This window comes from Mastacembelus armatus, chromosome 14 (assembly GCF_900324485.2).
Source record: "Mastacembelus armatus chromosome 14, fMasArm1.2, whole genome shotgun sequence".
NCBI lineage: Eukaryota > Metazoa > Chordata > Actinopteri > Synbranchiformes > Mastacembelidae > Mastacembelus > Mastacembelus armatus.
In genome coordinates this window covers 19544005-19559737 of record NC_046646.1, presented here as the reverse complement: position 1 = coordinate 19559737, position 15733 = coordinate 19544005, and the positions used below count along the sequence as shown (strand labels likewise).

At 39.7% G+C, this 15733-nt stretch overlaps 1 protein-coding gene across 3 annotated transcripts in view; it reads right to left on the bottom strand.

Annotated features, from left to right (window-relative positions):
• Positions 1-196: 196 nt before the first annotated feature.
• Positions 197-15733, bottom strand: part of LOC113143520 (actin-binding LIM protein 3-like) — a 32795-nt gene continuing 17258 nt past the window's right edge. The window contains exons 8-23 of one of the 3 annotated variants that reach the window (XM_026329190.1): positions 14186-14244; positions 13203-13283; positions 12444-12605; positions 12320-12349; positions 11187-11298; positions 10902-10985; positions 9440-9490; positions 7579-7716; positions 7297-7361; positions 6788-6929; positions 4779-4808; positions 2678-2736; positions 2305-2371; positions 2127-2134; positions 1565-1645; positions 197-1472 (exon numbers count right to left, since the gene is read on the bottom strand). In XM_026329190.1, the coding sequence (XP_026184975.1) occupies positions 1359-1472; positions 1565-1645; positions 2127-2134; positions 2305-2371; positions 2678-2736; positions 4779-4808; positions 6788-6929; positions 7297-7361; positions 7579-7716; positions 9440-9490; positions 10902-10985; positions 11187-11298; positions 12320-12349; positions 12444-12605; positions 13203-13283; positions 14186-14244 (1283 nt within the window). In that variant the 3' untranslated portion in view covers positions 197-1358. The remainder of the gene's footprint in view (positions 1473-1564; positions 1646-2126; positions 2135-2304; positions 2372-2677; positions 2737-4778; positions 4809-6787; positions 6930-7296; positions 7362-7578; positions 7717-9439; positions 9491-10901; positions 10986-11186; positions 11299-12319; positions 12350-12443; positions 12606-13202; positions 13284-14185; positions 14245-15733) is intronic. The other 2 variants (XM_026329191.1, XM_026329192.1) reach the window with 2 other exon arrangements.

Below are 15733 nucleotides of genomic sequence, written 5' to 3'. Positions count from 1 at the left end.
CTTGTATAACAATAATAAGGTAGTAGACAGTCAGGTTTGTAAATGTGCAATAAATAGAGACTGAAGACTTAAAGTGCCATACACATGATTTATTTTTCCAGATCTGTAAACACTCACACTATATCCCAAAACACAACTCATGTGGTTTCAGTCCCTGCAAGGGATCAACACAAATCTATCTTTTACATTTACAGACTTTTCTCACTCTTTGTAACAAACTTTCCACCTTCAGCTTTAATTCAGCTCAGACCAGTTTTATTGCAAACACAAATCTTTTCTTTATACTTTCCTGTTGTGACACTGTTTTGCTTTTCCTTGTGAGTGTTTCTTTTCCCATTGCATCTTTTTTGTTTATCGCTTCACACATTCCTTTCCTGTCATTTCCTCCTTTTGTCCTGCTTTTCAATTGTTGTTCTTATCGTCTATCTATTTAGAGGGTTTTGCATAATCGATGAAACTCCTCAGTTAGTCATTGCTGTTACACATGCACACACACAAACGCCACAAACAAGATTCAGTCTGGATTGATCATAATTCTGAACTTCGAGATGATAAAGTATAAACTGACAAAAATGCACCTTCTTTAAATAAAATAAGGAAAACACAATCATGTTAGTTTGAAATATGTATAATACTGAAACCTTATTTCTAAACTTAACTAACTTGTCTTAGCTCAGAACAAGTTCATTCACATTAAACCTTACAATCACACAGTCTGCTCATGCCATAGAAAAGAACTCCATATGGTCTGGCTTCAAATATTTAAATTAAACAGATGCTAGTAATAAAAAAAAACTTTGGTTTAAATACTAGCACACTACAAAAACACTCAGTAACCTTCCCACTGAGTCAGATTAGGAGCCAATGAGTATAGCATCTCCCAGGCAACCCCTTTGTTTCCAAATTGTTTTGCTAATTTTAGGTGGTTTCAGTCAGTGTGGCAGACCCTCAGTCTGGTATGAAGTCCTTCAATTTGCAGTGATATCAGACTACCACCCTGATGCTCATATTAACATACTGCCACCTGCTGGTAATGGAAGGAGAAGCAGCCAATTTCTTAACTTGTTCCAGCACTTTGCTGTCTCTTCATGTTGCCTCCCCCTTATCTTTCTTCTAATTTCTCCATTTGGGCAAGTTGGCAGACTTCATGTTTACTACCTAAAAAAATCCAAGTACACTCCATTTGAAGTCTGCCAAGAGCGGGAGACCTGGTGGTAGATGTTTTCACTTTAGCTCCAGTTTCTACCACTGAGATGCAGTCAGTCTGGGTCAGTAGGCCTTACTGGAGACTACTTTTCAAAACAGGCTTTTGGCAGCAGATCAGGATTGGGTCAAACTGCCCTGGTGACTTAATTTTCTCAAAAGAGTCGGACCTGTTTCTTAAGTTCGTTCTTTTTCCACTGCGCTAGGCGGTCAAAGGCAGACATGGACATGCCAAAGACTCTGTAGAACTCCTCTGGTGATAGGTGGCGCTGGGACAACAGAAGAGACAGAGACACAGAGCCAGTCAGAAAGTCTGAGTATGTTATGTTCAGACAGCTTTAAGAAAACTGTAGCAGTGTACCTCCAGCCTGGCTCTGTCCACATCACTGGGAAGACGCTGCTGCCCTCTGATGGATACCATTAAGTCTTCATAGGGATAGATCTAACAAAACACAGTATCACTAATAAATGACTGTCACTGTCATTTAGGTGTCAATCAAAATTTAACAATTGTGCATGCTCAGTAGATCAAACAAGAATATATATCAAGGTTTCCTATTTAATGGTTGCTTGAAATATAAAAAATACAGGAAAGTTTTGTGAACAGTTTTCAGCTGAAGTTGGTTTAAAAGGTTTTTCCAACTCCCAACTCACACTATTACTTATATTGATGTATTGAACGAACACTGTATGGCATCAAAACAGAGCGATCAGTTTTCTGTAAAACCAGAGAATACCGAATACTGTGCTCTATGATAATGTAACAGTGGTGTTGTTAAAACAAGTCAGTCAGAAGTAAGTGTTATTGATAGACTGAGATAGATTGAACTTTAAAAAAGGAAAGATGACATCCTTATCAAATTTCCACTAATCCAGACCTTTCCTTCTTTTTAGCAACAGTTCACCTGGCAAGAGCACCTCACCTTGTATTCTGAAAGACGGGAGAAGAAAAATACAGTAGAAATGTTAACTGTTGCATTCATTGCCACCTTCATTCCATTATTATACACACTCCTAATGAAACAGAACAATATGCATCAGGAGGGCAGGTAAATTATGAGAAAACAAGAATTGGGTTAAGCAGATGTATAACAGGCTTACCCCTGATCTGCCAATTAACTGCATTACTGCTGTCATACTGGAAATAATCTGCACCCGCACTTCCAGGCTGCCAAAACACAAAAAAGAAGTTTAGAAAACATGAGCCAGTAAGATAAATTTTACTGTCATAATGTAGTGAAAGGATCAAGCAAAACAGAGAGAAAGTAATGTTTTCTCTGTAATAATTTATCACACTGATTAATACTAATATTTCCAGCTGTTCATTATTTCAGTTTTCAGGTATTTTGATGCCACTGGGTTTCAAAGGTTCAGTGGAAAATGAAGGGTTTTCCTTTGGTTTATAGTTTGTTCACCCTCTCACTCTCCCTCTAACACACACAGACACACACAACCAGAAATCACGACTGTTTACCCTGTTTAGTCCATTCCTGCCGTAGCCTGGCAACGAGGCCGATTTGGCAATGTATGAGTCTGCAAGAACAAACACATAATTGTAAACAAACATTAGAAATGTGCAAACTAATACAAACACACTCAGTTTGTGAATAGAAGCACAATGCATTTGTTTTTTCAAAGATATTTCCAAAAATATTATTTTTAACAGCATTATGTAATGGAAGTAGAATCTCCAAGTGAATTTCCACACTGAATTTGGTTTAATTTTCTCATATATTATTATTTCTATTATGCACTGTTTGCACAGAAAAAATTAGGGGAGGGTTATGGGTATTTGGATAGGGGAGATATATGTGCTTTAAAGGCACCTTTGTTATAAATGTGCCAAAATTGGTCAGGATCTATGAATGATCCATCCATCCATCCATCTTCTATACCCGCTTTTTCCTTGTTCAGGGTCACGGGGATCTGCTGGAGCCTATCCCAGCTCTCTCTCGGGTGGAAGGCTATGAATGATCATTTGTAAATAAATTTGAGCAGTGTCTTCTTCAACATCTTCTTTTCTAAGCACTGCAGAAGGACTAGAAAAGGGTTTCAAATTTGTCTTCGTCATCCAGTTTCTCAGAATATCACACTGGGGAAAGTTTCTCCCATTTGGTACAAGAATTAAAAGCAGCAGCTCTTCTGTCACATACTGAAGCTGAAAGACTACCTCTGCCTTCCAAACACCCACCTGTCAGGCTCCTGACAGAAATGTGGCTCTGATCACACTGTGATCACTTTAGAAGCTTGTAATCAGTGTCTCCACAAACACCACCACTGTGGCCTTGGATGACATGTAACCTATCTCAGTTTCAACTGAGTTAGGTTACAGTTAGAACTGCAGTACATCTACCAACAGAATCATCCTTCAGTCACAACCAAGCACCACACTGATACTAATACACTAATATATTTTTTTATGTATCTCTCCCGTTTGTTGTCACTCCTCCAACATGTTTGCATCTCTCTGTGTAATCATCGGTATCCAGTCATCCTTTACTTTGTGGCGTGCACTGCTGCAACCAGAGCTGCAGAGGGCAGTGGAGTCACACCGTTCCTCTCATATCATTATGTTGTCTGTCCTGTCTCCTGCAATTCTACTTTACTCGCCTCTTCAACATCTCTCTTCTTTTTTCTTCCACTGATTCTACACGCCGCCCCCCCGCCGCACATTTTCTCTCTCTCTCTCTCTCTCTCTCTGGTTTGGAAGGAATTAAATTATGGTACAATGTCAAAGAGCGTGAAACACCATGATGCAGCAGAACGGGGGGAGCCACTGTACCATGAGTATGAGATGATGAACTGTAATTTGTCATCTTCAAAGAAATGAGTCTCATACATTAGTCATGATGTGGGTTTTAGAAATATGGTTGTTGCATCAAAGTGATACCAAATAGTGTGAAAACTACTAGTCTGAGCATCTAATTTATCAATGTCTTTGTAGTAGACATGCTGCTCTTTGATGATTGCTGCCATTTGAATCCTAACAATTAAGCTTTTGGAGCGTTTTATAACCATCTATTTTAGTTTAATGGCTCAAGAATGAAGTCCATAATATTCAAAAACACATTCAGAGAGCAAGATGGGATGTTACTGGGCTAAAATAGACATAAGCAATAAAGAGATGGTAAAGACAAGAGGAAAACATGGCGTTTAAACCTGCAAGCTACAGAAGACACATTACAAAGATTAAGGCCAAGTGTAGACAATGTGACTGCATAAAATAAATCTATTTTTACAATCAAAAGTTAGGCCTACATACATGTAGAGTGTGATGTTAATTCTTAAAACAAATGGCTGAGGACACTGATCCTGGATAAGTGCTGTCACTAGAGATAAGCTGCTACAGTAAATACAAGTTGAAGCTACAATAACAATCATCTTCCCACCTCTAACTTACAAGAAAAGAGGAGTGTGTGTGTGCATGAGTTAATAACCACTTAAAGTTCTGCTGCAGTCACAGCAGAACGTCAGGAGTAAGAGAATCAGGCAGAGGACGGTCTGTTCTGGCACTGGCCTCCATGAACTGACCTCAGACATCAGAACACAATGATAAGGACTGATGAACCACTCACCGCTGTCTGCACTGTACACAGACCTGGGAGCTGAGGACAGAGAGACAGCAAGGGGACAGACTGAAAAACTATCTTTAGAATATAATAAAAAATAATATAAAAAAACAATCAAGGTAATAACATCAGAAGACTGCAAAAAGACATCACATGTTGCATCCACTCAGATCTTACACTTATTTACATGTATTGTATAGAAATGTTCTGTTCTTTATGCTGTTTTTAAATGCAAAACAAAAAGAAATGCTTCAAATCCAGTGTGAACTAAATGAACATACTTTACTATATTATACTGACACCAAGCTCAGAACACATATCAATCAAAGCTTCAAAGCTGCTATAGAGTATAGCAAACCTGTTAGTTGTCTTTCTGTGAAACTGTGTTGAGTGCAGTTAAAAGACATAATAGAAGTATGAGAACAAACAGTAAAGTGAAGTGAGGCAGCTTTCACTCAGAGTGAAATAAAGAAGGCCAGATGTTTTGGGACATCCATAAAACATCAGCTGTGTGAGGATGTGCCACAGACAGCAGCAACATGCAGACACAACCACCATCAAGACCTACACATTGTATAAAATATGAAGCAGCATCAGGGTTTATACTTAATCACTAATTTTAAAAATGCATGTTTATGGTGCAGCACTTTGTAATTTTTATGGCCTGAGCTGCAGTTTTGAGATTTACTTGGTTATTGCTCTCAGCTGATATCTTGATGGAATCCGGACATAAGATATATAGGAGGATATAAACGTAGCTCTTGCATTTTTCTTGTTTATCATTTTATTGTCATTATAGATGAAGAAAGAAGACTACAAACAGAAGTCTACAGCCAAGAGGCCCGGGGAGACATCATCACATTCACCATTCACATGCTCGTAATGCAAACGTGAATGTTCAGCAGGTGTTTACCATCTTAGTTTAGTGTTATAGTTTAATAATAGCTTCTAATTTGCACTAAACACAAAGTACAGTTGAGCAGATGGGAACGTTGTTAGTTTTACAGTCTATAGTCGTATTGGACAAACTGAAAATTTGGCAATAATGGAGCTGGATGAAATGTCAGAGGACTGAACCAAGGATGGGTTTTCTAATATTCATGGTACTTAGTTACTGAGATAGATGAGACCAAAGTGATGAACCAGCTGACTGACAGGAACCAAACTGCTAGCATGGCTAGAAAATAGCATTTAATGTAAATGACAGAGTGTCAGTGTTTGGAGTCCCTGTGGTTTCTATCAAATGGTGGGCATCCCAGTCAGGAGCAGTGAGGACACACTTCTTAGGATGTGGCTTATCACTATAATAACAGCCAATACTATAAATCCACCGTGATTACACAGCACTGAACACCCACATTATCCACACCTCCCTCAGTCTGACCTCTCTGTGCTCATTTCCCTCTCTCCACCGCTCGCTGACCCTGACTTATCTCTTGACTTCACTGAACAGCTCCAAACTGCTTTAGCTACACACTCCATCTCTCTTATATTTAATTCACTCACTCTCTTATTCACTTTCTCTCTGTCTCTCCTGCTATAACACCCACTCTTCTATTCCCGTTTGACCTACACCTAAACGTTCTCTCTTTGAGTCTCTCCATCTTTGTCTCACCCTTACACGTGCTGAATGCAATGAGGAAGGAGATCGATGAGAGAGTTTATAAAGAAGTGGGAAACCCCTCCATTAGGCTTACGTCTGCATCGCAACAAACATTCCTCCTCTTATAAATGTGATTATATTAATCTCTTAACTTCTAACCTTCTGCATTACAAACCGACCATCACTATTACCTATCTTTAGTTAGAATCTGATCTTTATGAACCTAAAGCAGATGCACTGATACCGAAGTATCTGCAAGAAGCAAGTATCAGCCTATACATGGGCCAGGCTGAAATAGCAGTCTACATACAAATACAAAGTACAGGCCAAACACTGTCACCTATGTTGTTCATCAACAAAAACCATCTACTGACATATTCAAGAAGGGAGAAAAGCGCACACGCAGACTTACAGCCATTGAGGGAGCTGTATCCCAGATTGTTTAGTGTCTCCTTGCTGCTACAGCGAGAACTGCGTCTGCTCCCCCACTGGTCATTGTCGTGATGACCTGACCGCGCCTTCATCTCCTCCTTCAGGATCATCCTGCCAATTCCCTGTGGGGAGGGATGCAGGGACAAGGAAAGAAGAGCAGAGGGAAGAAATAGAAGGATGGGTAAAAGAAACCAGAAAGAATGATGGTGTGCGAATGTACAGATAGATGGAACAATAAGATTTGGTTGAGTGGAATGGATGTGTTGATAGGTAGCGATGGAACAATGCAGGAGGAGACAAGAAAGGGTGATGGTTGTTGTTCGGACAGACAGGGGAATGAATATGAAGTGAAAGTAGAAGGTCCAGTGGGTGAGGTTGGAAAAAAATAATTTAATTAACTGGCTCATTAAATATTAACACACACACACACGCACACGCACACACACATAATATAAAAAGGAGTAACAGGAAACTGTCTTCCTTTAATACCCTGTTTAGATTGTGGTTCCATCCATCCTCCTCTCCTCCAGATGAAAACCTCCTCACCCTGGAGACTGGAGAGAGATGGAGGGAGAAAAGAGCAAAGACAGATGCAAAGCAAAAGAAAGCAAATTAGAAGCAGAGACAAGTGAACATTTCACTTTTAAATTGACTGACGAATATCTCTTTAGGTCCTCAGGTAGTCTATAGGTAATGTGTGTGCAGTAGGTGTTTATGGTGTCAGTATATCCCATGTATATGTAGAAGTGTGAGAAAGAGATGGAGCAGCACCTTTAGGAGATCCAGTATATGGGTAGTAATTGGAGTCCGGGTGATAAATGGTGTTGCAGTTGGAGGTGGAAAGGCGGCTAGAATTGACGAGGTTCTCATTGGTCTTACTCTTATTGGCTGTTCGAGTGGCACAGATGTCTGAGGGAAAGACAATGATAGAAAATGCTAAATTGTGTTACACCCATGGTTTGAATTGTTTGCTGCTGATCTTTAAAATGTTTCACAGTTCAACCAGCATGTGTGCAAGAGGTTTTGTGTCTTTTTATGGGGGAGTGCAGGAGAAACAGGATGGACAAAGCAGTGCATTTACTTACAGAGAGGGGAGGGCACAGCAGGGGGTGGAACACACATCAAAAAGAAGGGAACGGAGAATGAAAAGGAGGTCAGGGAGAATATGTGATGGGATATGATACACCACTTCCAGTGAGAGCAAGGAAATCCAGTATCTTATAGAAAACTGTTGAAGAAATTTGGGCTTTTTTCAGTGTGATAAGAAATATAAGAGAATAATTAGTGACATGCAACAAAGGTCATATTTTGACTGATGCTGCACATGCATCAATGTGACCTTTGGTCTTTGGATGACAGACTTATACAACACACAAATCCAACCGAGAAATCCAGCCACTAATTGTGATTATTTTTTAGGGGAGAGGATTATGACGTTTTTTATTTATTAGGTAATTCATCATTGTTTCATGTGCAACATGGAGAACAAACACCATGGATAACACCACCATGTGTGTGGGAAAAGCAACCTCATAACCCTGATACTGGTAACATTTTTACAATTCAAATATATATTGAAGGGGTGTTCAGCAACAAACAGAAAAAACACAACATTATGCATCACCATCATGCAACTAGAGGTGTTCAATTAGGGCAGACAATTCATCTGCAATACTTGCTGCATTACGAAATATTTATTGTTCTCGCATATCGCATCTTTCCTCAGTAGCAGATTCTATTTCCTTCAATATAACTTCGAGGATGTCTAAAAACCTTTTGCATCTAGGTTTTACTGTGACAGACATTATAGTTATAAATATGCAGTTTATGAACCTGATTGTGGTACTTTGCCTTCATATGAAAACTGCTCTACAAGTGCTTCATGCTGTAAATTTAGATTTGTCCACATGTCCCCGACCACAGACTGCTTCCTCAGTCTGAAGAGAGAAGGGTTTGTCAGCACTTTGCAGCCCAGTGTAAATCATCCAGTGGTGTTTGCGAGGAACTGTAACTCTGTTGAACCTGCCGTCTGTGCACTGATGGATCACCTACACACTGAGCATTTGGCACTGCTTCTTTGGGCTTTACTTCCCACCTCTCGAATCAACAACTGAATCTGTAATCTCACTTCTGATGTGTCTATAACTATGAAACTTCGCATTTATAGTTCTAGTCTCTTTTTAGTTTAGCCAAGTCAGCTTACACTACGAACTACCAACACTTGAAAACCCAAATATATTTAATGCATCTCAGAAACTGAAACCTGAATGTGAATGTTTACAATTTTTTCTTGATTGATGACTCAAACACTTTTTAAAAAATACTGGACAATTAATTTTACATTGTTTTCAGGTTCTCCTATAGGGTTCCAGAAACACTGCATTCAAACCTAAGCTGAGGAAAATATTTTCCTTTTCACTGACTGCTTCCTTTTTGAGAAAAGTTAGTTTGGAGGACTGAATGTCACTGGATGTGACAGAACTATAATTCACCTTAGCTTTTCTGCAACTGATTCATTAAGTCAAAACGAAGCATGTTTCATACTAATAATGTAATGACAATGGGTGCAGCAAACAACTGGCTGACAGGTAGACAGCCTGACAAAGCACAGCATTGTAAGGAGCCGACTCACCTTGTGTCTTATAGATTGGAGGTTTCCTATAGATGTTGGTTTCCTCAGAAACTGAGAACAGAAGAGAAAAAATAATTAGTGGCATAAAGATAAGAGAAATAGGTCAGAAGACTAGTGCAGGGAGAGGAGAGGAGAATCTGGGTTTCTCAGTTGTCCCGTCCAACCTAATCAACTGTATACATTTACAGCCTTCTTAACCATAAAGGTGACAGCACAGGTAATAAACTGCTACAGGGAAGTCGATGCCATTCATCAGGCCAACCTGACTGACATGCAGAGAGGCTGATTAACACAGACTTCCAGGCTTATTACAGGAAAGAGCAGCAGATGGCACAGAAATAAAGAAGAGGGAGGAGAGCAGTTAAAGGGTGTAGAGAAGACCGGATGGAAAGGCAAAGGAAAAGATAAAGAGGAGAAGAGGAAGAATTTAGAAATGATAGAAGCACTTTGCACCTTGTAGCTCTCATTTGGTGGAGCATCCTGTGAAGTCATTCAGATCTTAGCACCAAAACTACATATTACAGCACACTTTAAATAGTTATAATTGAAAACCTGCAATAAAGCAACAACAAATAAAGACAAAATATATATATATATTTAAAATACTTCCAAATATGCAGTTTGCCACTTTTCCCACCAAGAGTTTTGACTCCTAGGTGGGCCACCCAGGCTAAATTTGTATTCAGTCATGATCCCGTAAGGCACTTTGGATAAAAGCATCGACCAAATACATTTTGCTCAGTGGTGAAAAGCATGGGGGGAGTGCTGTCGCAGGGCTGGCAAGGAATAACAGAATCTGAACAAGAAGAGAGTGGGAACATGCAGTGCGAAATGGACTGAAGGCAGAGGAGGAAGTGATGAAGGAAAACCAAATGCACAGCTTGCAGTGAAGAGTGACAGCCTTCTAAAGCGAAGTGAGGGAGTGAAACATTCAGGAGGGACACATTAACTTGTTAAAGTGGAGGTGTGACTGGATGTAAATAAAATGAACTGGTATTAGTTGTTAGATAAAAGCAATTATATGTTTTACAAGAACTCCAGGTCAGTAAAATAGAGACCTTCCCTCTGAAAACAAGATAACGGCTGTACATTTTTATGGATAAGACCTCATTAAAATATGTCCAAAGACACCTCAAATTTATCAGGTTTCTTTTGCATTATCAATGAATCTCCATTATTTTTGGATGACTTTATGTATTAATTAATTTCTGTGCAAATAAAAAACTGTTTAGAAATACTACACTGAAAACATGGCTCCAAAGTACAACATCAACCACGTGAATACACCTTAGACTGAATGCCTGTAACAAATACAAATAGATTTGAAATTACTTATTACTAACTTTGACAGGGGGTGTATTCATGTTTGCTGTATATGATGTATTTCATTGATTTTAAACACTAAAATAATTCATGAGTTTTGGAAATTGGGTTAGTATACAGCTCACAGATGATGGCCTACCTGGCACATGGAAATGCTTGGGGGCTGGGAAGGTGGTATTGGGTGTGGCACACCTGGGCTCTGAACTCCTGCCACTGTCACTGCCTGAAGTCAGTGCAGCCAATCACAGTGAGAGACACCAAAGCATGAGCAACTGAATGGCCATTGTCCCCAAACAGAAAGACAGGCTAATGACAGACAGCCCTTAACCCCCTGCTGCTCCCAGTCAAAGAGCCAGAACCTTTCTGCAGTTAGGGACCTCATATTTTCTGTGCATGTGTGTGTTTTCTTGAGTAGATGCATTACCAGCGAGATAATAATGCAGTGGGGAGCCTCTGTGGCGACTGTGTGCGGGAGAGTCGGTGAAGGCGGAGCTGGACGAACGCCTCGTTCTCAGCTCCATGGCGTCCAAGAGATCCTGCAGCGAGAGAGAGAGAGAGAGAGAGAGAGAGAGAGAGAATGTGCTCTCATTTACTAATGCAGTAAGTTAGACTACACAAGGCTTCGTCCAAAACGCAATTTTAATCACAGCAAAAGCAGTTTAATATTCTATATTGTGCACTGCTACCAGAAGTCTTCTTAGCACAGCTACGATTTCACAAAAACATTTTGCAGGATATTTGGTCAGTAATATGTGAATGTTTAAACCAATATTACTATTAATTATTTCCCAGAACCACACTATATATTATATCCCTTATACTACAAACAGTGACATTTTTAGGAAATATGCTTATTCACTTTATGCCAAGAGTTAGATCAATACCACCTTTACTTTCTATGTGTATGTTAAATATGACACTGGAGCAGCAGGGTATTAGTGTAGTTTAGTGCAGTCACTTAAACAGTGAGAAACTGCAGGTTTTGTCTTGTCCATCCTTTTTCTGTACTGGCTATCTTATTAAGAGGGGAACTGGGTGTGACTGTGGGTGGAAACTGGAGTATCTGGAAGAAACCTAGACACAACATGAATATGCAAACTCCAGACCGGAAGGGTCCAGATGGATGAGGTTCAAAGTGTAATAATGACAAGTTTTGATGAGTTAAGTGAAACCTCATGGCCAAACTCAGTGATCTTAGGAGTCTTGTGAGGGTGTTACCAAAAATGTTCATGAGTTTTTATATTTATTCCCTAAACCTCCCAGCATCCACTTGTACAAATTCCTTGAAAAATCATCTGGGCAAGATTGGACTTGCTGTAGCTCACTCATCAAAGTGTCAAAGTGAAATTTCAGAGTAATGTAAAATATGTACTAAGAATAATTGATTATGAAGAAAAGTAAGTGCTGAAAATCTATCCCTGATCTTAACTCATGACCTGTGTTGTCCATACACTTACATTCATTTTTGTCAATTGTCAGTTACTACCTTTGTGTAACATACAGTATACCTCCTGAGTCACTAGACAGAAAGGTAAAATTGCTGGTAGGGGTACTTACATGAGAGTACGGCGATAAGGAACCCAGCGACTGGATAAGATGAAGAAGAAAATATATTTGTCATTATTGTTTATTACAGATGACAGTTATGGGTGTTTGTGTGTGTGTGTGTGTATGTGTGGACCTGTTCACAGCTGTATCGCTCCAGAGTGTCATCTGAGAAATGTGTGCGTGCATGGTCGGCCTGATAAGGGATGATGTCAGGCCGCTGGACATCATATATGGCTTTGACCCTGGGCAGAGCTGCCAGGTGCTTATAGTCCAAAACATCACTGCTAGCCTTGGACTATGAGAGAGAGACAGGCAGACAGAGAGAGAGAGGGAGAGGGAGACAGTAAATGGAAACAAAGTCATAAAAAGAAAAGTGGACATAAATAGCAATTCAGGCACAAACAAACAGGCTGGAGGCAAAGCCAACAAACAGAATAACACAAAGTGATGTGATGACAAACAAAAAGCCTGATATCTTGGTAGACATGTTGAGAAAGTAAAAGAAATGCTGCAGAGTGACAGAACTGAATAAGCATCTGTCAGGTGAGTAAGTATAAATAACCTGCTAAGTCATAGCCGATGAAAAAGCATTTGTGAAAGTCCTGACATTTTCATTCATTCACGTGAATGTGAAAATAAATGTGCAGAGTCCTTTGTTGCAATGAAAAGTCCCAAAATAAAATGTTTTATTAACATTGAAGGCTTACTGTAATTTTCACATTGCTGCAGACATACATCCATACAGCGAAGCAGGGAGACAGATGGATGGGGTGCGAAACAGAATGACCTTTCACGAATGCCATGCATCCGTCTCTGTTGGCTGTATTTGATTGGCAGGTGTGACAGTGACCGTGGCGATGATGGTGTAACCACGATGATGACAATTACTTACACAGATGAGCCGGTGCGGAGACCCGAGGAGAGGAGAGGAGCCAGGAGGAGAAATGGATGCTGTCTCAGAGGTACGTCTCAGCTGGTGGGACAAATGGTGAAATGTATGACTAATTTAATAAATGGCATTCAAATTGCAAAAAACTACACAGCATCCACAGTTTTACAAACATCTACAATTTTGATTCTCTCCGATATAGCAAAATCAAATATAGTTATTCTATGGTTTTTAATCTTTATTGCCAGGTGGCTCCTTCTGAGATTAAACCCACAGCCGCTCCTATAAGCAACAGCAATCTTTAGATTTTATTACCTGAATAGCACTTAAAGTTCAGGAAATTAAACTTGTGTGTATCTTTTTTATGGCCTTTTTTGACATGGTGTGCACAGTGTGCAGGTATAAATAAAGTGTTACCAAGTCTTTACTGAGTTCAGTCTTAGTATCATCTTGTAGGTATTTCACAGACTGAATCTCAATGTAGATAACATTTTTGATGGCGTTTCCTCAGTTTAAGTTGAACAGTGCAAAATATTTCATGTATCCTGAATGTGCATGTTCAGACAAAGAATATTCTTTGAGAAGAGGAGAACAGTATATACAAATTCCTTCAATGTGCTCATGGGATGAGCTCACATCGTTTGATTCGCAACTCTTGGGTCTGGCAGGCAGCTACCAAATTGCAGACCTTATGAATATTTCAAATACAACACTTTGAAACAGAGCAATATAATGCTTTTTGGATAAATTCTACCAAATAAAGCAACTACACTGGTGTATTCTTTCCCTCCAGTGCTACAGTATAAACTGCATGTGGTACTGTAAAACATACAAAAGGGTTTCCAAAAAACTTTATCTTATAATTAAAAGCAGTACTTTTACAGCAAGACAAAAAGCATTAGATGCATAATGAGGAGAAAGAGAGAGGACGGAACAGACATAGTGAGAAGGTGCAGGGGATTGTGGGTACTTTGAATATCACTCACCCTCAGTTTTCTCTCCAGCCGAGCTGCTTCTTTACACATGGGGTGCCAAACATCTGAACCTACACACGTGCACATATATGCACGCACACAGACACAGACACAGACACACCCACACACACACACACACACTTTGTTTATTGCGGGTGGGCAGCAGCCATACAGTTTTATGGGATCCTATGAAGAGTAGATCAGCCTTTCCCAGGTGCATCAAGATCAATCCACGACACACACATACACACACACACAACATAAGATAGTCTGAAGACAGAGGATGTAAGTCTTTGCCATATAAATAAACAGAGGAAGACATAAAGACATGAACATGCTCACAGTGTGGCTGCAGGATTCAGCAATGGCCAGCCCAGCTCTTTGGTCTAGACTAAAATATCTCAACACATAATGGATGGATTGAAATTTTGTACAGACATTTGGAGTCACCAGAACATGAATCCTGCAGACTTCTGGTGGTCTCCTGAGTTTTACTCTAGCACCATCACAATGTTGACATTTGTAGTAATTACTGTAACTACGTAAGAGAGCACCAAATAGCAAGAAAGAAAGATAAAAAGGCAAAGAAGTATATAATATACCTACACAGAAAGTACAATTGGTTAGTGCTTACTGTATTATTACTTCTGTAATTTAGAGTTCCATTTTTATGGCATATCCTGTGCACAAACACTGTTCCAGAAAAACTTTTCTGAATTGTGAGGTGATCAGCAACCTGACAGAGACACAGAGAGGACAAAAGAGGAAGACAGTAGGTGTCCTGAGAGATAAGGGATGCATACAGAGAAAAAGAACAAGGGAAACGCAGCAATAGAAAAAGAGGGAAAGGAAACTCTACTATAAAGTAGAAGAGGAACCGGGGAATGGATGATGGCTTTTACAGTAGATTCATAACAATAAACCACTAATGTCAGGATGTTATATACATGTGGATCTGATAGCGATAATGACAACAATATATCCGCTCTGAACACACACACACACACACACACACACACAAACACACACACGCTATCTGTATAATTTTCTTGGGCCTCAGGGTGGTGCAGGCCAGCCAAATGGACGCAGTTAGCTGATCATGATTCTAATATACAACAACCATCAACAGCATAAATCTGACCTGCACACACACAAATATGCAGCGATACACAGAAACAAAGAAGGACACACGCACACAACAACCACACACTCTCTCACACACACACACACACAAAATCAATAGTGTCGACAGAAACCATGCGTGGTGATTCAGTGCACCCCCGTCCCACCCACGCGCCTCAACTCTGCTGCGGAAAGCTGTTTGGCCTTGGACTTGAGATCCTTTGTCTCCTTTATGAGGAGAATCTAAATAGTGCAGAGGAAAGGAATTTCATCCACAAAACTGCTACAGCAGCTCCTGGAAAATTAGCTGCCTGAAATTTGTCACGAAATAAAAATTTAATCTTTATTATTGAGTCCCTGTCTGTTGTTAACAAGCATATATAGAAATGAATCTTTGGCTATTTTCCCCTTTTCTTAACTTTCTGCATAATTAGGTTA